The 25,285-nt window shown below is 51.3% G+C and overlaps 8 protein-coding genes across 8 annotated transcripts; 4 read left to right on the forward strand and 4 right to left on the reverse strand.

Annotated features, from left to right (window-relative positions):
• Positions 1–384: 384 nt before the first annotated feature.
• On the reverse strand, positions 385–4,075 carry Aspvir_006445 (PH domain protein; the record flags this gene model as incomplete). The annotated part of the gene is made up of 4 exons (XM_043269643.1): positions 385–3,372; positions 3,427–3,584; positions 3,644–3,991; positions 4,060–4,075. The coding sequence occupies 4 exons, from the start codon at positions 4,073–4,075 to the stop codon at positions 385–387; spliced, it is 3,510 nt and encodes a 1,169-aa protein (XP_043125578.1).
• A 4,165-nt stretch (positions 4,076–8,240) lies between these two features.
• On the forward strand, positions 8,241–9,859 carry Aspvir_006446 (uncharacterized protein; the record flags this gene model as incomplete). The annotated part of the gene is made up of 3 exons (XM_043269644.1): positions 8,241–8,832; positions 8,890–9,647; positions 9,719–9,859. The coding sequence occupies 3 exons, from the start codon at positions 8,241–8,243 to the stop codon at positions 9,857–9,859; spliced, it is 1,491 nt and encodes a 496-aa protein (XP_043125579.1).
• A 1,085-nt stretch (positions 9,860–10,944) lies between these two features.
• Positions 10,945–12,664, reverse strand: Aspvir_006447 (C2H2-type zinc finger protein; the record flags this gene model as incomplete). The annotated part of the gene is made up of 2 exons (XM_043269645.1): positions 10,945–12,524; positions 12,583–12,664. The coding sequence occupies 2 exons, from the start codon at positions 12,662–12,664 to the stop codon at positions 10,945–10,947; spliced, it is 1,662 nt and encodes a 553-aa protein (XP_043125580.1).
• Positions 12,665–13,051: 387 nt separating this feature from the next.
• Aspvir_006448 (DNA-directed RNA polymerase core subunit RPO26) lies at positions 13,052–13,783 on the forward strand (the record flags this gene model as incomplete). The annotated part of the gene is made up of 4 exons (XM_043269646.1): positions 13,052–13,086; positions 13,216–13,512; positions 13,570–13,689; positions 13,750–13,783. 4 exons carry the CDS (start codon positions 13,052–13,054, stop codon positions 13,781–13,783), a joined length of 486 nt encoding a protein of 161 aa, XP_043125581.1.
• A 2,046-nt stretch (positions 13,784–15,829) lies between these two features.
• On the forward strand, positions 15,830–17,221 carry Aspvir_006449 (uncharacterized protein; the record flags this gene model as incomplete). The annotated part of the gene is made up of 3 exons (XM_043269647.1): positions 15,830–16,023; positions 16,094–16,791; positions 16,863–17,221. The coding sequence occupies 3 exons, from the start codon at positions 15,830–15,832 to the stop codon at positions 17,219–17,221; spliced, it is 1,251 nt and encodes a 416-aa protein (XP_043125582.1).
• A 368-nt stretch (positions 17,222–17,589) lies between these two features.
• Positions 17,590–18,234, reverse strand: Aspvir_006450 (peptide alpha-N-acetyltransferase complex B subunit NAT3; the record flags this gene model as incomplete). The annotated part of the gene is made up of 2 exons (XM_043269648.1): positions 17,590–17,993; positions 18,066–18,234. The coding sequence occupies 2 exons, from the start codon at positions 18,232–18,234 to the stop codon at positions 17,590–17,592; spliced, it is 573 nt and encodes a 190-aa protein (XP_043125583.1).
• A 535-nt stretch (positions 18,235–18,769) lies between these two features.
• Aspvir_006451 (uncharacterized protein) lies at positions 18,770–20,130 on the forward strand (the record flags this gene model as incomplete). The annotated part of the gene is made up of 2 exons (XM_043269649.1): positions 18,770–19,491; positions 19,545–20,130. 2 exons carry the CDS (start codon positions 18,770–18,772, stop codon positions 20,128–20,130), a joined length of 1,308 nt encoding a protein of 435 aa, XP_043125584.1.
• Positions 20,131–20,816: 686 nt separating this feature from the next.
• Positions 20,817–24,191, reverse strand: tif32 (putative eukaryotic translation initiation factor 3 subunit EifCa; the record flags this gene model as incomplete). The annotated part of the gene is made up of 4 exons (XM_043269650.1): positions 20,817–21,345; positions 21,403–23,777; positions 23,841–24,065; positions 24,150–24,191. 4 exons carry the CDS (start codon positions 24,189–24,191, stop codon positions 20,817–20,819), a joined length of 3,171 nt encoding a protein of 1,056 aa, XP_043125585.1.
• Between the last annotated feature and the right edge of the window lie 1,094 nt (positions 24,192–25,285).

Raw genomic sequence — 25,285 nt, forward strand, 5'->3', positions numbered from 1 at the left:
CCGCCGCAACGGCGTAAAAAGACACGGAAGAATGACGGGCAACTGAAGCAGTACCGAAGACGCCAGACCTGCTCTCACAACTCCATTCAATGCGTAATGCGACGGAGCAATTGCTGTAGTAAAGTAAATGCGAGGAAAATCAGCAAGGGAAATCCTGCGTAGGAATCTAGACAGTCTAGTTCTAGGGAGCGTCAAGAAAGTTGGCATAGATGCAAGCCCTTTGAGGCACATTTGCAAAAGCAGGAAAAAGGCATAACATCTGAAAAAGAGCGCAGACGCTGGTATAAGACGACAAAAGGAACAGAGCGACTTGGGAGAAGAGGATAAGAGAGAAGGGATCTAATGAAGGGACGAAGGGTCAAAGTGTATCAGGGACGAAAGAAACTAATAATGCGAAGGGTTGGCACTCCCAAAGTAGCCAGCTTGCTGGTTCAGAGGCTGGCTTTGTGGATACATTGGCGGTGTTTGGGGTGCCTGAGACGCAAATGGCCCATACCAAGACTGACGGCGAGGCTCATCAGCACGATAAGATTGATTGAGCGCATCCCAAGTGTGACTGGCCGCCGGAAGGTTGTACACACTGCTCTGAAGGCCAGTTTGTAGCCCATAATTATGAGGAGGTGTTGTGGCAAGTTGCTGTTGTTGGTGGTGCTGCCAGTGCTGTTGCCGCTGGGCAATTGCGTGCTGCACCAGCTGATTCGACATTCCTTCTTTGATACCCCTCTTCTCACGCTCTCGAGCATCAATCGCACCAACAAGGCCCATTGGGTCAACGGGAGGTGCCTGTTTGCTCTTGTCGTTAGAGATATCAAAGAAGGAAGATCCTGTCATACGAGCCACGTGCTCCTGCTCCCGAGCCGAGAGGTGGGATGAAATGTCGTTGTAGTTCATCATGCTACTAGCGCCACGTGAATGGGGCCGAGGTTGGGGATCTCTGGGAATAGTCATCTGAGACTTGGAGCGAGTATGAGCCATCCAGTCTCCCGAAAGCGGTCTCCGAGGTGGAGGAGTCGTAGAAGTTGGCCGGTGGTGGTGTAGATGGATTGGTGGGCTAGGGGCAGCTCGTTGCTGCACGAATTGTTCTGGAGTAAGACCGCCACCAGGGGTTGTTGGACGTGCCATGCCCGGCTGCCATAGAATACTCCGCCGGTGTTCGTCCTGACTGGGAGACTTGGAATGAGCGCGGTCCATGGGATGTGTCGGCACCGCATAGCGCTGTTTTTCCGTGGCATCCGAACCGGTCCTATGATGCGTAAACTTCTTCAGAGTGTCCGATGTGCTCGGACGTCCAGTGGTGGGCAGGTAGGTGAGTGTTGGCCCGAAATCTACCGTTGGAATGTCCGGATCGATTCGCGACGGCTCATCCAGCGTATAACGGGCGTCCCCAATGACAAGATCCTTCTTGGGCTCTGTTCCCACGGTCTTCATGACCCCCATTCTGGGCTTTGAAACAGACTTGACGGACTTTTTGCTATATACCGACTCGTGCGTACTGGCATAGTCAGGGGACGTTGTGGAAGCGTCATCGTAGAGGCTCTCATCATCTGGTTGGCGTTCTTTGACGGGCGAAGGGAATGACAGCTGACGGGAGCCGACTCGGTTCAGGGCTTCTTCGTCCACTGTATGGCGCAGGTCATCGTAACTGGGCTCCCCTGCGGGACTGGTAGCGTCAAACTCTCTCGGCTGCTGAGAAGGCAGAGGCTTCCTTCTCACAGCTTTCGTACCGTCTTGGTGAAGGTCACCTGCGGTCGGTTTGACAAGTGGTGGACCGAAGACGTTGTTCAAACTAACTGGTGCTGGCGAGCTTCGTGCTTGATCTGCGGAACTCACATTCGTCGCAGCCGATGGGCGGTTGAAGTTGTCGGTGCCACTGGGCTTCTGGATTCCATGTTCGGCCGTTGAGGGTAGGGCCAAGTTGGACAGATTCATCTTTCCAGCGGCGGCGAGCTGTGTGAGAGTGCCGGCGGACATCCTGTTATTGGCCTTTCTCAGATCTGGCGAAGGTAATGGCCGGTTTGAAGGAGTCTCTCCTGGTGCATGCATAAACGCTGGCGGCATGGCTACCGGGTCAGGAGGAGATTGGGGTCGTAGATTCTCCTCAATGGCGGCGGCCGGAGAATCTACTTGTTGCTTCCAGTCGCCCTCTTCACTGCTACGGTCACTGAAACTAGCAGTGCCGGCCCGTTGCCGTTCCACCGGCACTAGATCTTGATCAGAAGATGACGGTGAGCCCTCCATGACCCGAGCCTGCAAGCGTTTTTGCATGAACTTAACTCCTGTCGTATCAGAAAAGCCTCGGGAATGATAACTGGATGCAGTGTCCTCTTTTGGCGATTCATTTAGGATGGCATCTGCGGACTGGTTGTATTCTGGCCGGCCCTCGGGTAACAAGTGATTGTTGCGAGGGGCCCCTGCGGGCACATTACTATAGCGATTGGGCAGACTGGCCCTGTAGCGTGGTTTCCTTGAGGAGATACTGCTGGTTCTGCTTCCTGCCGCGGCCATACGCTGAGCAGTCGCGTCCTTCAGCTGCTTCCTCCATTCCGCCTCAGTCCAGGTGTGGCTACCCGGCATTTGCATCAGACTCGCTACATCCAGGATGTCCAGGTATCCATAACGCCGTTGATTGGGGAACGCGAACATGATGCTCTTGATGTGATTCGTGGCGGCGATGAGGCGTGTCGGCCGCCCATAGAGGTTGAAAGTGTCGAAAGTCGGGATGAGGAAGCGAACCATCATTTCGAAGCCGGTGATGGCAGGATGGACCTCAGGCATGACGAAGACGAACCCCTCAGTAGTCGACTCTGGATTCGAATGAATTGTGACAGTCCCCTCAATTTTCACAAGAGTCGACTGATCGATCAAGGCCTTGGACTGAGGGTATATGGCGTATGCAGCGTAGGCGCTTGTGATGGTCGCAATAGGGTTTGCCTTTTTGGTCTTCTTCGTGTCGTAGAATTTGATGTCTCCGGTGGCCAGTCTAGGCGCCCGATCATAGGCAGACTTCTTTAACGACTTCTGCGCCTTTTGGAACTCCTTCTCGTCCGGAGGTGATATCACAAACCAGCATCGTCTCCAAGGTGTCCCTGCTCCGAATCGTACACGGGCCCAGTCTTCATGCTTGAAGCGGTTGCGCTCGAGAATGGATCCAATGTTGTTTAAATTTTTGCCTTTGCCGGCAATGATTGAGCCTGTGTACGCTTCATAGAGCGAGGTGTGCTCGAACAGGGCAAGACGAATGGCTGAGGCCCACTGGGTTAGTGAATGGAAAGAATTGAAAAGCAGCAAGTACCGATTCTGCCCGGCAGAACATATGCTCAAGACATTCTTCAATGGCTCCATTGCTTGGTTTCTGGTGGGCAACGATTCAATCTGCTCTTTTGTTAGAGAGTCCAATAATTCTATAACGCTTCATCCGGTACTCACGACTCGAATTGAAGCATCCGCCAGATTGATGAACGTGGAAGGGACTTCTTCGCCTTCTGGTGCTGCGTCCAGCGCAGCGGCATCCCATACTGAAAGTACAGTTCCAATAAGTTGCGAATAGCATTCAACCCATTGTCGATCAGAACAAGGCCGGCCCTCTAAATGCGATTGAGTCAGTTCGTGCTGGTTTCGACAGACACTTTGAGACAGCACATACGGGTATCCAGATCATTCAGTTTGAGAAAATATCCTTCATGGTACAATTTGTTCGCATGGTTATTGAGGTAAGTGAATATTGGCTGAAGCTCGGGCGGCGTATCTTCTGAAAGCTCCGTCAACGGAGGATTGTGAGAGAAGACCGTCGATGCTGGCCGTGAAATGCGGCGTTCCGCTTTTGTTGTCAACTGCGACGGCGAGCCTTCGATTGGTGAGGGTGTATCGGGAGAAGGAGTCTCGAATCTTGACGGAGGATTGCTCAACGTGATTGAGGCTGAAGCTGTACGATGATGCTGTCCGGCATTCTCCTTGCGGGACGAGCCACTGAAGGCTGATATGAAAGAACGCACTGATAACGCAAGGGGTTATCAGTTACCGTCATTCGGAATTCGGGAAAGGGGACGATCGTCTACTCACCACGCGAACGAACCATAATGATCTAGGTCTAGACTCTGGTTCCTGATCTATTGGTAGAAGCTGCAGAAGAGAAGGCCAGCTGCCGGCTCAACCCTTGAGATGACAGATATGACGCTCTACCGCCAGGCAACTCGACCGGAACGATAGAAAAAAGCGTCAGGTCGCGGTTAAACAACAGGCACGTAACGAGAGATGAAGAGGAAGAAAAAAGAGTAATAGTGTGTTGAATCCGGGCTCCTCCGCGCGGAGGTAGCAATGGGGTCTCGGGCCCGCCAAGAATGGGATTTATTGAAGAGAGGAGTCCATGTAGGATTTGATGAATTGCTGGACAGAAGTAGCGTTTTGAAAAGAGTGGCAGGACAGGTCAAAACCGGACAGTGTCGCAATGACCGCCAAGATGGGCTGGTGACGAGGAAAGTTCAGGTTGCAAGCGCCTGACTGAGGACAATCGTAGTCACAGGCTTGGTGTTTCAGTCTCTCTTTGATCAGTGGAGAGAACGAAGGCGGGGCGAACAGCGGCGAGTGGGTGGTCGAAATGAGGAGAAGAGGAGAGAGAGAATCGGTTCTTTGAGGAGGAAACAATCAAAGAGAAAATCCAGAAAACGAGTGGGAGAGGAAAGAACAGAAGGAATTAGAGAGAGATGAGGGAAGACGGATCATAGGGTAAGGTAGTAAAGTAGAGGAGGAGTAGTATCGTAGTAGTGATGGTTGCCGAACGTGGGTCTAAAGGTGGAAATGGTAACTGTATTACCACACTGTTTCGCAGAGCTTCCTTTTTTTCCCTTTCTTTTTTCCTTTTGAATTATCCTGCGGCGCTGTCCAGGTTCGAGTGATGATCAGGAAATATCGATTGTAGCCAAAGAATAGGGATGAAATAGGAGAAACAGTATTAGATACTACCTTAGGCATAATAATAATAATAATAATGCACCATGTCTATCTACCACGGCAGATAATAATACCAATATCAGAGACATGTAGCCACCAGGCCAAGGCGCGGCTGGCGTCATTGTGGTTTTCCGACACCTTTCATCATACCTGGAGGGTTTGACTTTTGGCTTATCCATCTCTTCCTTGAATGCGATCATTGCTTTCATTGCAGTTGGTCATGTCATTCTGTCCATGATGTGATCAGACACATTCTTCTCTTGTGCCCTCCACTCCCGTTTGTACTGCTGATGCCATTGTTAAATTATAGGCAAAAGGTCACATTGATGGAGTAATCATTTAGTAGACTGTCACTAGCCACTGGTAAGTGTTAATGAATAATGATAGTAAATAGTAGTAGTATTTATCATTGGCTGCTAAATCACCTGTGACGCGGCCAGACCAACCACCCCGCGATAAAGACAGGAAGTGTCTAATAATAATAATAATAATAAATACTGTAGTCTGTATCTACCTAGGGTATCTTATGTAGACTAGACGCAATCTATTAGTATTTGTATAGTAGTGCCGTTATGGACGGATAAACAATAGTGAATCTAAGATGTGTTAATATCGAATAGGGGTTGAGCCTCAGAAAGATAATTTCTCGCTCAGAGGAGAAACAGAAAAGGTACTGTTTGTATAGAGTTGATGGTTTGCTAACAAATTTGGCCATGGGTGTTCTCATTATTCTGACAAAACGTATCTGACCCTGTCCAGCGTACTCCTTACTCCAGTGTGTCGACAACACATCCAAATATAGCAACAGAGAAATATGCATGTCTTACTGGCAAGAGAGAATCCAAGGGAAAAGCCGAGAAGTCTATTCTCGGACTAGACTAGACTGCTAAATTACAGTACGGCTCCTACTGATTGTTTGGCGCAATATGGAGAGTACCTACCCTTGTTAACACACACATATTTTCAACGAGGCGAGGAGAAGCGACCGCATAGGTGAGCGCTAAGCGCAATTCAGTTCAACAGCGGAGTTGTATGGACGTTTGGATGGTATTATTTGGACAATTTGACAATTGCACACACAGCACTTGGCAGCCGTACACATCCGAATGGCCACAAGTGTAATGATCTTCGTAGGAAAAAAGTAATTACAAGCCATTGTACCTCTTAAGCACCAATACTATGCAGCCACATCTTGGGAACGCCGGCTATTACCTAGGTTTTAGGTACCTCTGTATAATTTCCCACGAAGGAAGTTCAAGTAGGAGGATTTGATATCATCCTCTATCAAGGCAAGGTAACCAGTGGCAAACTTCTGGGTCGACGAGAGGCCGGTCGAAGTCTAATTCTCAAGTCCTAACACAGTAACACTTCCGTGCCTGTCTGGTCTGTCCCTGGCTGCATGCCATGGATCAAGCCACTTGATTTGTCTCCATGGTTATTGCGCAAAAGGAAAGGCACGCCTTGCCACCATAGATGGCCTTTTTTTTTTTTTGGTGAATTTTCTTTTCGAACTCCAGCGAAAAATGGACCTGTTTGAGATAACGGTATAATTGTGCTAGATCGTGGCACAGTGATCGTCTAGTAACTGATATGTGGTAGCGATTCACCGACAGCGAGTTTATCGCCTTCGACTCGGTAGTTTGAGCGGAGCTTCCCATTGAGAACCCCATCAGACGCGCACTGAAAGCAGCGATCTTTGCTGTACCCGGAGTCCCAGATAGCAGATTATGACCTCAGCAGTGGGCTCAATTTTCTCTTGATCCATGGACTCGGATGATCAACGAGGTGCCCTTGATGATCAACCACGTAATCATAATTTATTAGATATCGTGCAGTAGTAGTGACAGTCCAAGGTCGCCTTGGAAACTTGAGAGCATTCGCGATAAGTGAATCTCGATCATATCCTCGACAAGCCACCATGGCCTTACGTCACGTCGTAGATTTATCGCACAGGTCATCACCAGAAGCCTGGGCTCTCCGTACCGAGTATTTGCTCTTGGCGTGAGGTATGATCTATATTATTAGCGAGGAATAGGAAAAGACCAATATTGGATTCTGACATCGAATCGATCAGTAGTATCCACATTTCAAATTGACTTGATAAATGAGGGGTACGATGGGGGAGGTCCAGGTCTCGATTATCAGCGGTATTCCACACTCATTTTAGTCTTTTCGACGTGAACGTCCTTGGCACTTATCCAAATGGGCCATATCGCTCTGGTCCACTATTCCGTAGACATTTCTCAGATCATGGATTGCCTGAGAAGATCAGAAAGACATCCTAACGGACATTCAGAGGCTCTGCGTTGTGTCTCATCCTCCAGGAAGGCGCCATTCAGCACACCGCAATGAAAAGCAGGCACTGGACGATTCGAAGACTCAGACTAGACTCTCAGTTTCACTCGAGAGTCAAATGTGTTCCAAACCGGCAAGGGATTCGACTTAAATCAGGAAGTCGACTGCTATATGCTTCTGATAGACCGGTCGAACGGAGAGGACGTCCACATCCATTCAGTAGTTGTGAACTCTTTCAACTTGCAAACTGTCTAGCCTTTGACAGCCTCGTCTTTCCGGCGTTATTCTCAAGTGGAACACCTGATTCATGATGGATTCACGAGGATCAGTCCTTGAGATCATTGCTGAAGATTATGGCCTTGGTTGTCGAACTAAGCCTAAGCTAACAGAGCTGCCCCAAAGTGGTGAAACAGGAGCCTTACTCTGGACTGAAGACTCAACTCTGACAGGAAAGATAGCCTCATATGACAGCTGTTCTCACCTTGAATCCAGGGATAATCCAGTTTGTCACTGAGATTGACCGACAATAGCTCTAATGACAGATTCTCAGAAAAAAAGTGAATATCAGTTCTAGAGGTTCTTCCTCTTTAAATGATGTCGTGTGTGGTATCCTCGCCATGACAACAGATATTCACTGCTCATTGCTCATTCACCCTCAGCACATCTCTGACCTCTTCCTCCCCTCCACTCCTTTTCATCTCTCCCAAATCTCTCCTTCCTTATGCCACCGAAACGCGTCGTTTATTATTCGATACCATCTTGATTATTCCTACAGCACGTGGAGTTGTGTCGTATGCTTCAGCCAGACCCTTAGCTATCGAAACGACTTCACGGGCATCCTTTCAGCTTCAGCTTTTCATTTTGTTTGTTTTTCTCTCGGTTTCTCTGTCTATTACTTTGTCTATTTTGGCGCTTCTTTTTCGCGTTCTTTGTTGTGTTTTGCCTGTCTCAGGCTTCGAAACTTCCAATGAGCAGTGGCTGAGCTTTTTGTCGCCAATATGGACGTGTTCCCTCTCTCACCTGAGTTTGAATGCGAGGATCCATTCGAGACTACCGTTGGACTTGACGATATCGAAGAGAGTGACGATGAGGGTCTGCCTTGGGCTGATCAGAAAGTCAAAGAAATCACCGCGGCCGAGCTTCAGGATTTTGCTCAACTGATGGACGAATTTGCCAAAGGATTCGATCCCGACTCCCTTACTCGAGAGATCATGGCTACGCTACCACTGCTCGAGGAAGATCTGTTCCCCAGCTCCTTCGCCCATCTCTTAATCCTCCTTCTTCAGACCGACGGCAAGATCGAAACCGCCCAAGTGAAGCTAGTGCGGTGGCTGCGTGCTCGTTATCCCATTGCTTTATGTGAGCCAAGCGAGACTCAACTGGTCGACGAGACGTTCTTCATGTCCGAGATTGAGATGTTGAGACGGCTGCTATCGACCTTGCGTGGAGACGATGATAAGACCATATATTGGATCAACTGCAGGCCCTTTGAGATTGGCAAGTCCTGCGAGAAACTTGAAGCGTCCATCAAGGTGATTCGAGCGTTCGAGCGTGACATGCGGTCTGCAACGGAGGAGATTGACGAGGAAAGTAAGATCTCACGTTCACTGTTCCACCTGCCGATGAAGCTGACCACAATGAACACAGGACACTTCTATAATGATCTCCCCGTCTGTACTGAGCGCACTGTGTTGACAAGCATGAGGGCACAGCGGTGTGACAGCTCTCAGGCTTGCATTGGCTGGAACAATTATCTGTCATCTGAAATTGAGCTCACAAGGTTCCACCAGTTTTTCAAACACCATGTCATGGAGCATGACCCTGATAAGGCTCGTAGATTTGGATGGCTGCCACCAGAACATATCAGGGTTCCTCGCTCCTCATCTACCGATGTTGATCTTGTCGATGTGTCTGATTGGCCTCTGAACGATCATCAGAAAAAAATCATGAGTCTGCTGTTCAAGGTTGCTCAGTGGCTTGGTCTAGCGAGAGGACTTGCGGCCGTTCATCTCTTTTGCGACGTTGCTCGTAACTTTACCATCCACAAGCCCTCCAAGAAACCGAGTGCCAGCTACATCCTCTTTATGCAGAAACTTGCCGAGGTCAGACTGTGCCCCAGCTCGATTAAATCCCAGGTCCCGACCCCATTTCCCTACGACGACGAGATCTACGCGAACCGTAACCCGGCCTTCTTTATTGACGTCTTCAGATCTGCCAGAATTCTGGTCTGGTGCCAGGTTGAGATGGCCTCTTTTTTGAAGAAGAAGAGCGCCAAGAAGAAGCAGGGCTATTCCAACCACGGCACCTCTGGTCGCCAGTCTTCCAAGGGCATGCAGATTCGTATGGTCACTGAATTCCCCGAAATCCATGGATCTCTCGCTGGAGCTTGGGAGGGCAATCGCACAGTCAGTCTACACAGGGAATGAACTAAATTGTCTGATCCTTTTATGGAGGTTGCTAATTTCTACTTACTTAGCAGAACATGGCAAAGAAAACCGGCCCCTTGGCTATTCCTTCTGCAAGCCTTCTTGCTGAGGAAACAACTCTTGACCATCCTGCTTCCCCAGAGGAAGAGCAATCCGTCTACCACTTCGCAGGTTACGCACGTTCGATCTAGGATTTAAACTGCACGCCGGCAGTGACGTCTTGCACAGCCTTGATGTTGCTTTGGCCAGCGATCCGTTGAATATCCGCCTTTGGACAGTGACTTGGCCATCTCCTCTCAGGAAACATTCGAAAATCGGCAAAAAAATGGGGAAAAGTTTAAAAAGAACGGGAAGAAGTCATGGCTGGCGGTTTGAGCTGCGTTCAGTCTCAAGGATCAGCTTCAATCTGGTTTGGTACGGTCATCCATCCTCTTCCTTTCGTTTCATCTAGCACAAACCCCTTGGTTCCCAAATTGTTTCTTCGTGGGTGAAGATATCTTTTGTCTTCTTGAAGCTTTCTGGCTGCGATGATCGCATGCGCTCGGGGCCGGTCTTCTGTTGGCACTTGTCGAGGCGTTGCGGCCTATCTAGTTTCCATATCGAAGAAACAAAGACACTCATTTCCAGGGACATGAATGAAAAAGCAGGAAAAAGAAAACCACATATGTACTTACATAGTTACTCATACTCCCCTTTGTGAATTTTGTTCTGTTTCTCATGGCTGATGCATTTTTTCCATTTTTATCTCACGTTACGCGGAGCGGAGCCAGCAGCTAACCATTCATCCAACCAGGTCAAGATGCTGAATTTCGCGTAACATACTGACTCACGCCGAGATGAGTGTCCCCGCTTGGGGCATCACTAGGTTTTGCTTTGTGAATGCTGACACTGAAGCCAGGAGTGTACTGATGGCCAGACCAGACCGTCTCTGACGGGCCTGGTTTCATAGGTCGGAACCCGGAAACCTGACGATTACTGACCTTCAGCAGCTCGATCATCATCAATACTGCGCTGTTAAAAGTAAAGGTGAGCGATTGGACTTGATTATAGTAGTTTGATTCTTACGGCCTGCTAGATTTGCGTAGGAGTACGAGCATGAGGTTGACAGCCATCTATGCGATCTACATGTGATCTGGGCCAGTGGTTGAACGAATAGATTTGATCCAGCATATTCTTCATTTATCATGATCAGCTCAAAGGATAGAATCTTATGAAAGAAAAGTTTTGGTCATAGAGAAATCCCGAAAATAAATATCAAAAGTAAATCGCTCCAAAGCTACGACTCCATCATATCGTAAGCCAGTACAGGATCAATCAGCGCCATATCATCGCCAGTAGTGGGTATCGTAGAATTGCTGTCATGCATCATTACATCGGCGCCGTGCGCAGGCAACGGCTTCGACTCGACCGCGTCAGAAGCCGCTATAGTCTCCGTCCCGTTCAACGCATACGGGTCATACGACGAAGGATCGTTATCGAATTCGAGGCCGTAGATGCCCCCAAACAGTTCCTCAGAGGAAGCAGAAGCAGAAGCAGTCGCACCGAACTCATGCGCGAGCAGCGCCCGCCGCAGAAATAGATCCCGGGTTTCCTCGTCGGAGAAATGATGCTTGCCGCTCATATGGACCCAGAGATCGTAGTCTCTGTGGAACCGATGCGGGCACGACTCAACAAGACACGAGATGTGGCGGCCCGTTTCCTCGGCGTAGCCCTCACCCGTGAGCGCGGCCAGCGCGGACACACCAGGTGAGGTTGCGGTGGAATGCTGTCGATCGCGGGTGAGGCCGAGACGTTGGCGGCGTTCGGCTTTGGCGTTCTGGTAGCCCAGGTGTGCGGTGCGGATGTGTTCTTCCAGCGCGAGCTTGCTCCCGTATCGCTTGCCGCAGCCGTCGTTGTTCCAGCCGGGCACCTTTTTCGAGGACGAGAGGTCGGTCTCGCCGCAGACGAAGCGTTTCTCGCCTTCGTGGACGGTGCGGACGTGCACGGTTAGATTTCCCTTCTTGGTGAAGCTGCGGTCGCAGCCGGGGACGGTGCAAGCGAATGTCTTGCGTTCCTCGAGACTGACGTCGCCGTGCGCGACTTCGAGATGGCGGCGGAGTTCGCGGGACGTCGCGCAGGTGAGAGCGCAGTTGGTACATTGCGGGGGGTGGACGGATCGGATATGCGCTTGTAGGAGGGCGTAGGTGGGAAAGGTTGCTGCGGAGCCCTCTGCGTGCCGGGAGCATTCTGTGCAACTAAAACGTTTCTCGGTGTGGATGCGGCTTTCGTGGGCTCGAAGGTGCCCTGCTGTGTCGAATGCCATTGAACATTTCTGCCCGGTGCTCGGGTCTGTGTGCGGGCATTGGAAAGGTTTTTGCTTGAGATGTGCGGTCATGATGTGTTTTTGAAGGGTGGAATGCTTCCGAAACGTCTCATTGCAGGGCGGGTACTCCGTGCAGCGGTACTTATCTCGTCCATCGTGGGCAGCCAAGTGTCGACGGAGCCGGGAGCCGGTCACGAAGCTCTTCCCACAGCCAGGACGGTCACATACGTAGTCTCGGACCCCAGTGTGTGCGCTTTTGATATGGTGATTCAGATGAGATGCGCGGAGGAACGTCTTGTCACATTCTTCGAACGTGCACTTGAAGATCCTCTCATTGTTATGGGAGCGCAGGTGTTCTTGAAGTCGCGCCGGCCGGTTGAATGCCTTTGTGCAACCATCGAAGGGGCAGCGGTGAGTTTTCAGCTCCGAAGGATATCTGGCTGAGGTCGTAGAGAACGGTGTCGCTGGAGTCTCGTGGAGACTGTCGCTGTTCACACTGACTTCATCGGAAGATACATAATCGGGATCTGACTGAGGTTCTTCGTATATCGGATCTGCGACAGCGATGTTCAGCTCCAGAGTCAATAAAATCCCGGTGTTCAAGCGTCTTACCAGCATCGTCCAGCGCCGTGTGTTTCCGAGATTTGTTCGGGATAGCGAGCTCATCCGACTCAAGTTTGCGCTTCTCACCCATGGCTCAAACAGAGCCCTTGCATTAGGCTTTCACAGGAAGACAACCATTAAGAGCATAGACCGAACAATGGTCAACGCATTAAGCGCACATTCAATTGCTGATAAGAATATCTTATATTTAAAAATTTTGCCAGGGACTGATGTTAAAAGCGGTGACGAAGCTGACCCAAAAGGGCTTAGTGTTAACGGGGCCAAGGAACTTTTTCCGCCGCCATTTGGAGGGTCGCGACATCGAAATCTTCCATCTTCACCAAGCCTGTCGCAAGGTCGATCTTTCCGCGTCGTCTCAATTCCCGGACGTGATATTGGCCGTCCTTTGACTTGTGTGGCTGCTGAACACGCTCGCTTGATTTTTATCCATTTGGTTTGCCAAGTTCAATTTGACACCATGTCTGACTACGGAGATCACGATGCTGAGGAAACGTAAGGACACCTCATTTAGATTGCATTTTCCGGTCTGGATTGGAAGCAGTCCACTTGCTTGCTGCACAATCCACTGGCGAAAATGGTTTCTTGAGCTAGTTCAGCCGTTCTGACTCGCACATTTTACAGCTATGACTACGAGCCCGCGGAGGAGGTGTTCGACGAGAATGAGCCCGAAGACTTCATAAACCCCGAGGATATCGAAGGTGCCGAGGAAGGCGCCGATGGCTATGTGGATGATTCCTATACGCCGGCAGTCAATGGTGACCGTATTGTCGTCTCTGGCGATCCCAGTGCGGGATATTCGGGCAAGGTGGTGGAACAAGCACGGGCGAAGAAAATCCCCAACGAAGAACGCAAGACAACCCCGTACATGACCAAATACGAAAGGGCACGAGTCTTGGGTACCAGAGCTTTGCAGATCAGGTTCGTCATCGTGCGAGACGTAGCATGCGAAGACCGTGGAACTGACGTTTGTCACAGTATGAATGCTCCCGTGCTTGTAGATCTTGAGGGAGAGACAGATCCTTTGCAGATTGCCATCAAGGAGCTGAACCAGAAGAAGATCCCACTCATTGTGAGGAGATATCTGCCAGACGGAACGTAAGTTATCCCTTCATCTTGAGCATGGACGCAAGTCTAATCCGCTTTCGAAAAATCTAGCTACGAGGACTGGACGTGTGAAGAGTTACTCTAGATCTGATCACACTTTGGGTGGATTTCTGTTGAGACTGAGCTATTTGTTTCTACTTGTGATTCTAATTATGGTCTTCTGATTTGACGTCCCGCATAGCGTTCGGAGTTTGGGAGCAGGAAGCGAACCGTTCATTGCATCGCTAATGATCCGGTCGCCGGGATTTGGAATTCAGCAAAGAACAGAAAAGAAGTATACTTGACGTTTGATGGATAGAATATGAAAAAAATGTTACGTTCACTCCATTGGCCCGAGTATTTATCCACATCCTCAAAACACCTGGAGTTTCCAATAGTCTCTAGCATTTCCAACAAAATGTATGCTACGTGTACTGTCTGGAAGCCTGCGCTCACAACACTCGAGCATAACTCCCTATTGCACGATATCAGGGCAAACATAATAAAACACCGAACGAAGTATGCGAAAAGTGAAGAGTACAGGAGTTCCCCCTGAGGGGTACGAACCTCCATTTCTCTTGTCCCTTTGCAGGCTGGAGTAGCCGTTGCAACAAGTCCAGTAGACAGCAAGTCTGTATCTCCACTTGCCCTCAGTGATTTTGAGCTTGATGAGCTTGTGTTGGTGGACTCCAATATGATACGATCTGAAGTAGCCCGTCCGTCGTCTGTAAACTTAAGCATACAGCCTTCTGCCAAAAGAAGCTTAGCGTGAGATCCGACATCATGTGATAACTAGGCAGTCAACACCATGTTGCTACACAGTATCATACAGTAATCATCACCATATTCTTGAATCGCGCGGATACTGTTGCGATCTCCGGCCGCAGCATATATAATCTTGAATTCTGTCTCTCATCTCTCCATAACTGCAAATGGGAAGCTAAAGTCTGGTTCATGCTCCCGAATGATCTGACTCGGATCTAGCACACGGAGTCTCGGGGATCGAAATGCGGGAAAACGTGGATTCGGTCTTTGGCGATCCACATTCCACCGCAAGTCAAGTTTTACCCTATCTATTCCTTTTATTCATTACTGTGATCTTTGCTTTTTACCTGGCTTCAGTCGAGTCTAGACTAACTTCAATTCCTCATTAGTTCAGAATTTCAACATGATCAAGGGCACTTTATTCTTGTGTCCAGCAGCATCCAAAGCTACTGTGAGGGCACAATCTTATACGCCTCGTATCTATTATTAATGAGAATCAAGCCCCAAGCATCAGGAAGCAAGCGCCTTCCCCGCTGGATAAGTCGGCACATCACGTTGTCCATGCTTTTGGCGGCCTGGGACGCCTTAATTCACCCGCGGCCCGTTCTAATTGCTACCTCATCTGATAATCAATCACAGTTACAGCATATGACAATATTGCTGACTTGTCTTTAAGGCCTGAGTTCGCTACCGACTTTGGTAGTTGGAGTGGGCCCTTGCCCCTCGGTTATCCATCAGGGGCGGTTGGCCATTATTGCTCGAATGGAGAAGGCTTTCGGAGTTACCCCAAGGACAAGGATGAATTCTTCTAGACTTCCAGCGGTAGTCAATGCCGCAAGTAACTTACTACACCTATCAAATCTTGACCTGTAGGGTCAATGGGCTCGATCCGATACAACCGACGCCCCAAAAACCGGTCACGTATGTCTAGAGTTTGGAGTCTTGAAGACTGACTCATTCCTCTGATCTCCCTAGGAATACTTATGGACCGGCTCACAGTGGATCTCTCCTTCTGTAGCCGCAGTCCCAGTGGTTTATCCTATCGGGCCTCTGGCTGGCAAGCTTGGGCTTTTTTAGTTGCCCCGCTGACTCTTAACGGTTGCTGAGAAATCATTCTCGTATAGTTATAAATTTGGTCTTGGTCATCTGCTGCTTTTCCCGTGTCGCATGTTGATAGAATTGACAGTGTTGGGGGGTTCTTGAATTATTTTCGTCCGCTTTGAATCAATTCATCGTCAGTCTCCAACTTGTATTTCTATGCGGACTCGTTGGACTATACATGCCCTTCTTGCATAGTTCGCCATCACATTTCCGCTACACATAGAATCGGCCGTGGTTCTTCGCGCGCTGAGTCCGATTTATACGATATTGCTCTGGAGGGACAGGAATGGGGATGAGGGCACATGCGGAGAAGGCCGTTGCGCCCTCGGTGAATAGCAACAATGATGAGAGCAATATGCGCACATGCGACACATCGGAACAGCAGTCCGGAGAAAAACATTCAGAGGAGCCAACCTTCGATACAGGCGTCCTGGCATGGCTGCAGGTCGTTGGGTCATTCTTCCTATTCTTCAACTCATGGTAGGTACTTTCTGAATGCATGACATTTTGAGGCTGCTCTTTCGAACCGCTAATCGCAAGGTCGTCTTAGGGGTGTGATCAATACATGGGGCGCTTTCCAGGCATACTATGAACAAAATCTTCTCTCCAATGTTTCGTCATCGTCCATTGCCTGGATTGGATCTCTGCAGTCGTTTCTTCTGATGCTCTTTGGAGTAGTGACCGGCCCGTTGTTTGATGCCGGATACTTTCGAGCTCTGGTCATATTTGGCAGCGTCGTGCTTCCATTTGGCTTGATGATGACCAGTATCTCTTCGCAATATTGGCACTTGATCCTCTGTCAGGGAATCTGTATCGGCCTGGCTGCTGGATGCCTATTCGTTCCCTCGGTTGCTATTCTTCCCCAGTACTTCAAGCGGAAGCGAGGATTAGCCAACGGACTGGCAGCCTCAGGCAGCAGTATTGGGGGGGTGGTCTATCCAATAATGTTCAATAAGCTGCAGGACCAAGTTGGATTTGCGTGGGCGACTCGCGCACTGGGCTTCGTAGCTTTCGGAACCTGCTGCATCTCCCTATCACTCATGCGCATGCGATTTCTGCCTACCGAGAAACGCAAGTTGGTCCAGCTGTCTGCCTTTAAAGAACCAGCGTTCATGATGTTCGCCGTTGCCATGTTTCTGGGCTTCCTGGGCTTCTACAACTTCCTGTTCTACGTGCAGTCCTATGCCATCGACACGGGTATCGTCGATGCGAACCTGGGGTTCTATCTGCTCTCCATGCTTAATGCTGGTTCTACCGTGGGACGAATCTTCCCAACTTCGTTGCTGATCACACCGGCCCACTGAACATGCTGATGCCAGCAGCCACAGCTACGGCTGTTCTAGCCTTTGCCTGGATTGGCGTGCACAATGTGCCCGGCATCATTGTTCTTGCCGTCCTGTACGGTCTCTGCTCCGGTGGGTTTGTCTCACTCCCACCGGTAGTCATGGTCACTTTGACGAAAGATATCCGCGACCTGGGTACTCGTCTTGGCATGGTTTTCGCCACGACCTCGATTGGTTTGCTGATTGGAACACCAATTGGTGGAGCCATCATGAGTGATACCCATAAATACCTCGGGGTTCAACTCTTTACCGCTTGCTGCCTCATCACGGCAGGCGCTATTTTGGGGGCCCTGCGATTCTCGCGTACTGGGCCCCGGCTGCTCGTCAGAGCATGATAGCCACCAGTGTTACCAACGTTGCACGACTCATGCGAAGCGTTTGTGGCTTAATAAAAGCACATATCATAATAATCGGTACATAGTATTGCATTATAGAGCGAGGCCGTGGCTTTGCTTTCGGCTTTGCATCGTGAACAGTTGTTCATATTGAATGGGTTCTTCGCATTGTTTCATATATACACCATGCATGATAGGGTCTAGCATTCTCCTCAGCGGGAAAATAAAAGTGATTTTGTCTATCATCATCCCATATTTTCGAATCCATATTGCCGCAGAAAACCATAGTATAAACCCCAACGCCAGCATGCTAAATCAACTGCATCAAGCCCCACAGCCCGCTCAAACGGAAAGATAAATGCTACCTGCTACGAAACATCCTCCGGATTCACCAAAAACTCCTCCCCATTCTCGCGTACATGCTGCAATTTCTTATCCCGACTGCACGGTTTGCGCATATCGAACGCATCCTCGCCCGAATCCGACATCCCCGTCGGGTCATCGCTGTAGTAATTGACTACCCGCCGGAACACGGAGTACCCCATCCCCTTGTACATCCCCACGGCGACCTTATTCCCCGCGCGCACGTATAGATCCACAAACCAGGCATCGTTGATATCGGATCCGTGCTCGAGTCGCTCTGTCAGGCGGCGCGCGTGGCCCAGACGTCGCCAGGCTGGGGCAACAGTCAGCACGGTGATATGTCCGTGCCAGGGGGTGTAGTGTTCCGAGTGGCGCATTGAAGGGTGTTGTTCTTCGAGCTTGCCCATGACTGTTGTGTGATTTCATTAGCGACGTGACGGACTTACAGTGGTGATATAGCTGCGATTTGGCTTGCACGTACTGTATCCGACTATGCCCTCTGTGCGGTCTTTGACGGCGCTGAAGAGTGAGGGCCATCGCATGAGGTAGTTGAGGTAGAAGCCCAGGTCGTAGTTTTCGGTCAGCGGGTCGAGGTTGGTAAGGTTCAGGGAGAGGAGGTCCGTTGGGGACATGCGCCGGATGGAACTCATTTTTGCTATTAATAGGGAATGGCTGTCAATGGCCGGCCGTAGGCAAGCTCGGCAGAAGTGAAGCTCTTGGTGGTGTGGGGTGAAGATGAAATAATGAAGCTGATGTAAATCAACTGATCTGATTGGGGCTTCGGCGGTCACGGGAAGAGCGGCTGTTTATTCCTCTGCTGAGAGTAGTTCATTGTCTTTGCATCATCATCATTCTTTATTATTCCTCTTGAGAAATTCATTCTTTGTGTCATGAGATTCGTCCATTCTCTTGTCTCTCCTTCTACCCTTCCAGCATCCTGGTGATGCTATGATTATTGAGACTTCCTGTCTTGCTATTCCCTCTCCTCAGTGTGGTGCCCGCGTCCAGCTCATTCCGCGATCGACATTTGACGATACAGACCCCTCAACCCTGAGAAATAAAACAACACAGTTGATCTGTCAGGACATCCAAAACCTTGAGGAGTGATTCTCGGTTCACTGTTGTCTGCATTCCTTGTCACAATCCCACGTGGGATCCTCGACCTCCTTTCAACTGACCTGCATCATGCCGGCCATCCCACCATCCCCCCTGAGGCTATCTCACCGCCATAGTCACAGCCAGTCCTCCAACCTCAATTTCGACCCCATCTCCCCCGGAACATACGCTCCAAATGGTTTCTCTCAGAGTCCTACACGATCGCCTCGGACGCCTCGTTCCTCAGCGCCCCCTTCGCCGGGTGAACCCCGCCAGCGGAATGCGCAAGCCATGAACGGGTCGTACAGGCTATCAGGTGACTTCGGAGGCCCTGCAGACGCTGCAGGGGGGCTGGGAAACCTTGCAGACGAACTCGCGGACGCGTGGGATGAAGAAGAGGAAGGGGGTTATGGCTACGCCTCTGGTCAGGACAATGCACCAGGAGACCTACAAGGCACAACCAGAAGTGACGGAGAGGACGACTACGATATGGGACCACGATCGCCCTTGTCGGATTACGCGCTGGGCCATACCTCGCTGCAACCGCCCCGTGTCAAAGCTCGCAACGGTTCTCAACGAAATCACCGGCGACATGAATCGCAATACGATGGTTCCGACTACGGCAACGAGTCGGATTTCGAGGAAGCGGCAGACATATCGCCTAGTCTGGAGGGGCAGATGGCTGAGATCGAAAGCTTAGCCCGGCGAGGGGTCGAGAACAACGGCAGTGAGAACGATCATGTCATCAAACGTGTTGTTGAGACGCTCCGGGACCTAGGGAGCCAGAGCGGGATCGAGAACAACGCCATGAGGTACGTTCGTCTTCTGAGTTGATGAACTTACAAGCATCTGCTGACCTCCGCAGATTAATAACAGCACACACCTCCATCACCTCACATTTAACCCACCAGACCAGAACGCTCCAGACCCTCACCCACCCTCTCCTCTTCTCCCCCTATCCGCTCCTCTCTCCGGACGCAATTGACGAGCTAATCCCACTCATCGACGAAGGCCTTCTGCCTAACCTGCCCTACCCGTTCCCCGGCCAGCCACGCCGCTCCTCCAGACCAACCACACCTTCGCAGTCGCCCTCCTTGAACCCACTCGTCTGCCTCCAGACTCTTATCGCACAAACAACGGACCTCACGCTGTCCCTCCGAGGCCTAAGCGACACGCTCTACGAATCGCGACAGCTAACTGCAACCGCCTCGCGACGACTGCGGTCTGCACGGGAACTCGTCGCCGAGCTGCGCCGCGAGGAGGAAGGCCGCGAAGAAGGCACCCGGTGGATCGAAAAGGGGGACTGGGACCGCCGGTTGCGAGACCGCGAAGCTGGCCGCGTCTGTCGGGACGTCGTCAGTGGGTTCGAGGCCGTGTGCGGCGAATGGAGGGAGCGGCTCTTTGGCGCGGCTGCTGTTGCTGCTCCTGGGGCGGAAATGGCCGCTGCTTAAACCGATTGCTTTCTTGGTCTTGTATCTTTGCCGCGATACATCGATTCAAATCCTGTCCATATGTCCTTATCTATGGGTTTCTTCGTAGCTTGCAACATACCCCCTTTTTCTTCTTTCTCTTCAAGAATATATAGATTTCTTCTGTTCGCGGAAACCTTGTCTATGCATTTGGTTCTAATGTTTCCTTCTTTCTCATGCGCTGGTTGATTCGTAAGTTGGTCTACAGAAACCTGAACCACCACGGAAACTAATGAGAGGGCCTAATTACGAACACGAGCTACAGTCAGGATCACATAAAAGAGAAATAAAGTAGTGGAAATCATATTCTTCCTGCATTATTCATCCAACAAAAGTCGTCTGACGTAAGATATAGACGGGGAAAACCTGGACTTCATTTATGGACACAATGCAGTCAACAACAGACATGATGGCTACCCAGAGAAGAAAGGGGAGGGTCCCCACTCTCTAGATTCATGAAACATGAGAAGAACAACCAGACAAGGTAGCAGAGACACCGTTAGAATTAAAAGAGAGAGAGAGTGAGTAAGAGAATGCAAATGAGGGGTATGAGTCCTCCAAAACGGACACGAATCATACACCCTTTTCCACGTTTGGCAGACGGAAACTTTTTGCGTTCAAATTTTTTGAAGATTCAACAGACAAGGGCTTGCTTGATTGCTCTATCTCTACTGCTGTTGTTGCTTCCACCGGGGCACCCACTTCTGAGGAGCGGGGGAGCCCTCGGGCTTGTCGGAGCTGGCGGCGGCGGGGGGAGTCTGTGTGCGGGAGGGGGGTTGGGAGGAGCTGGATTCGCGCATGTGACGGGGCACGTATTTCTCGGGGGCAGGACCGTCCGAAGGAGGAGCAGCGGGAGAGGCGCTGGCTCCAGAGCGGAGGTGAGGGGGCACGTATCCGCCGGTTCTGCGGGGGAGCTGGACCTCTTCCTTAGGTGCCTCGGCGGCAGGAGCAGGTGCAGAGACAGGTGCGGCGGCAGGGGCAGCGCCGGTAGCCTCCTTGGCAGCCTGACGCTCTCTCCAGCTGGGAGCACCGCCAGTACGAGATGCGAGGCTAAGGCGAGGAGCTGTCCGCTCCGCGGGCCGCTCGGGCTCAGCAGCACGGGTGGGAGGTTCTGCGAGGCCAGTCTTTCTAGCAGCACGGCGAGCCTCGGCTTCCTCCTCACGCTGTTTCTGCCGTAGAGCAATCTCGTCGAGTCTCCTGTATCGTAAGTTAGTACCATTGGAATAAAATTTATAGAACCGGGGAGAAACTGACTTTCTCTCTTCCTCACGCTTGGCTTTCTCTTCAGCCAAGACGCGTCTGCGCTCCTCCTCCTTGGCGATACGCTCCTCCTCTTCGCGTTCGGCCCGCTCTTCCTCCTCCTTTCTACGGCGCTCTTCCGCTTCACGCTCGGCCCTCTCGCGACGGCGGCGCTCCTGAACTTCCTTGACACGCTGCTTCTTCTTAGCCTCGAACTCCCGCTCGGCGGCCTTGCGGCGCTTCTCAAACTCCTCGTGGCGCTTCTCTGACACCTCCTTGCGGAAGCTGCTGAAGACCGGAACAAGGCGGCTGAGACGGTGCTTGAGGGCAACCGCCTCCTTGTGCTTCTCCTCGGCTTCCTTGAGAGTCTCGGCCTTGGTGGCCTCGTAAAGCTCCATGTCACGCTTCTTCTGGGCTTCGTAGTCCTCGGAAATGTGCTTCAACTCCTCGCGACGGAAGGCACGCTCCAGGTGATCGATACGCTTGGCAGTGGTGCGGATGCGGTCATTGAGCTCGTTCTTCTCCTTCTCGAGCTGCGCAAGCTTGATGGCACGCAGCCGATTGGCATCCATGTCCTCCAGGTCGATCTCGCTGATGTCGATGCCCTTGACACCACTCTTGAGCTCCTCCAGCTGCTTCTTGAGCTCCTGCTGGCGGATACGGTCCTGTTCATCCTTCAGACGCTTCTTCTCGCGTTCCCGCTGCTCGTCAAGCAGTCTCTGCTTCTCAGCCTCTTGCAGCTGCTGAGTACGGATACGCTTGCGGGTCTCCTCCTCTCTCTGCTTGCGCTGCAGAGCATCGGTGGCAGCTTCCTTCTTCTTGTCAATGAGGACACGGCGGGCAAGGGTCTCCTCGTGCTCCTTGGCGACACCAGCCTCAGCGCGGGCTTGGGCGGCCTTCTTGGCCTGGATACGGGCCTCGTTATAAGAAGGATCGACGTACATGCATGTGACGTGGAGGGTCTTGGCGAGACGGGTGAGCTGAAGGCGGGCGATTTCAGCAGGTGTGTTCTGAAGACGCTGAACGGAGCCGACCTCGCTCTCGGCGGAACCGGCGACGCTGCCGGGATGCAGAGTCTTGGCGGAAGAGAAGATATCGGTGTCGAAGGTCAGAACACCCGAGGTGTGGTCGACGCGGATAGCGAGATCGCCCTTCTTGCATCCGTTCATGATGAACTTCTCGATCATGGCCGGGGTGATCTGGAAGGGATCGGGGAACTGTGCAAGCTCGTAGACAAACTTGAGTTCGACGGACTCGTACACCTGGGACAGCTGCTGGAACAGACGGGTGAGGATGACCTGCTGCAGGGGCAGGACGTACTTCTCCATCTCGGGATCGGCACCGATCTGCTTGAGGATAGGGGTGATCTTCTTGCAGATGGAAAGAGGGTGGAAGTCAACCTCCAAGATGTTGTAGAGATCCCGGATTTCAGGACGAGCACGCTTGAGCAGGCCCTTGTTTAGGGCATCCCGGAAGAGCACCGCACGGCTGGGTGGCTGGGCCATACCGAGCAGGTTGGTCAGCCGGGTATTCTTGTTCTTGCGGACCTCATCGACATCAACCAAGGCGCCTCGAGAGCGAGAGGTGCTAATGACGGGGATTGACAAAGCGGACAGAAGGACAAAGGAAGCGGCCTTGGTCATGTCAGCCTCAGTCACCGAGGGGTTCTCCTTCTTGGTGCCCTGGCCAGCGGCGAGAGCAGCGGCGGACTGGCGGAGAAGGTTGTAGTAGCGGTTCCAGGCGGCAGCATGGAAAAGGTAGTTCTCGCTGACGAGGAAGATCCGTGCAAGCTTCTCGTAGTAATTGGCCATCATGACGTTCTTGGCGGGGCGCTTGCTAAGGCTGAGGAGAGTGTGAATGTCCTCAATGCTGCGGAAAGCCTCCTGCCACAGCTCCAGCTCCACAGCAACGTTCAACTGCTGGAAACGGGTATCCAGGTGGCGCTGCAGAGTGTCGGGATCGCTGAGGTTGATAGCGTGCATCTGAGCGGAGTACTTGGCGGCATTCTGGACGTGGTTACGGAGCAGCTCGCAAAGACGGCGGAACTCGGTCTTGCGGGTGTACTTGAGGCAAAACTGGAAGGCCTGCAGGGCGGTGGTCTGATACATGACCTCAAGGCGAGCATTGTTCTTCAGGATCTCCAGGACGGTACGGTAGGTCTCCCAGAGGAACTTGAGCCATGGAGTGACGACAGCGCGGTCGGTTCGGTCGCGGGATTGTTCGCCAGAAACGGTAGCAAGCAAGATGGTCTCGGGGGTCTCGATCGCTTCCAGATCCTCGACGTTGGACGAGGGGGCAGCGGACTCCAGAGAGGACTGGATCTCGTCGGCCTTGGCCTGGGCCTCGGTCACCTTCTTCTCGGCGAGTTCGATGAACTTCTTGAGGACGACCTATTCGCAGCGCATATATCAGCCCCTGCAAATCATATCACAAATCAAAGTTCCTTTGCCTACCTCGATGGTTCCCACATTGGTGTTCTGGGCGATGTTTTTGTATTGGTAGAGACCATCCTTGGCAGCCTTTCCTTTGCGAAGATCGACACACAGTTCAACGAAAAGGAGCATGACAGGTTCGAGAGAGGCGATCGGACTGCTGCGCGTCCTCTTAGAAGTGACATGTTCGTGGAGGACATTGAGGGCGGCGGGAGCCTGGCCCACGGCGATAAGTTCCTGAGCCCGCTGCAGCGAGAGAATCACAAGGTCAGTTACCAGTCTCTGAATGGTAGAATCCTACTGATGGTATTTTCCATGATCACCACTCACTTTCAGGACATTTTCCGGCTTAATATGGGGTGGAGGCGGCATGGTGGGCGATAGACCCTGTGGGTTTTAAAGATGACACCGGTGAAAATCGTTGACACAGAGAGGATTCTCAGATCGAGGCTGGAGAGATCTCGAGGGGGAAAATGGCAAATCGCACAACGACGGGCGGGCAGCACTGTTCGACAGTGTAAAAAAGGCCCTTTTCTTGATGATGCTGCCACGCGACGGTCGGCCAGAAAGAAAGTGAGGGCGGCGGCGATGCGTCGTTGTGGGAGAATCACGAAAAAAAACAGGTCCAACTGCGTTCCCACTTTGGGATAAGCGACCGCGGATCACGTGACCGAGTAGACAATAGGAAGGTATACTCCTCTCGAGTAATAATAGAATCATACATAATCTGGTGAAGATGCTCATCTTGGGATGATTTGAATATCAATCCATAGGTGAAATAATTGGTTTCTTTGCTAGGTCCGTCCCGATTTCCCTCGAATCGCTACAGACGAGTCAACTGGCTCCTGAACTGCTTGTGCACCGAGAGCAACCTTGACGGTCGTATGGGATATCAGCTTCTATCTAGATACAGATTACATATGTATTCAAACTTCGAATCTACTCTACTCCGGACTTCCGATCAATCAGCATGTGTATCGTTGAAATGAAGAGTAGAGACCACCAGCTGAGATGAGTCCACATCACGTGATTAGATACTGTGAGGTAAGGTACCGATCTAAGGTACTTCGCAGTGTATTGTATGGTAAGTTTGGGACAGTCTGATACATTCTTACATTCCAGCCGCTGATGAGGGGTCCACGTGAGGTACTTCAACATGGAAATTCCACACATCGAAAAGCATCAGATCGTAGATAGCTGTCTGTAGACTTAAGATGATACTCATTCTCAACCTGTTTCAAGGAGCCTCAAATGTCCAGCTTTTCTGATACCGTCGCTTTCACCAGATGAAAACCCCCAAGATTAAGCCCCATCCGACCAGACTGTTCAAAGTTTAAATAAGACCATCGTCCGTAGCACCGCACCATTGCTCTCAGTGCTCTCAGGGGGGTTTCACTATCTACTTTGGAGTCAGCACGATCAGTCTATCGCCTTTCCCACACAGTCGGAAACTGTCAGTTCCTGCG

This window comes from Aspergillus viridinutans (assembly GCF_018404265.1).
Source record: "Aspergillus viridinutans IFM 47045 DNA, scaffold_4, whole genome shotgun sequence".
In the NCBI taxonomy this organism is placed as follows: Eukaryota; Fungi; Ascomycota; class Eurotiomycetes; order Eurotiales; family Aspergillaceae; genus Aspergillus; species Aspergillus viridinutans.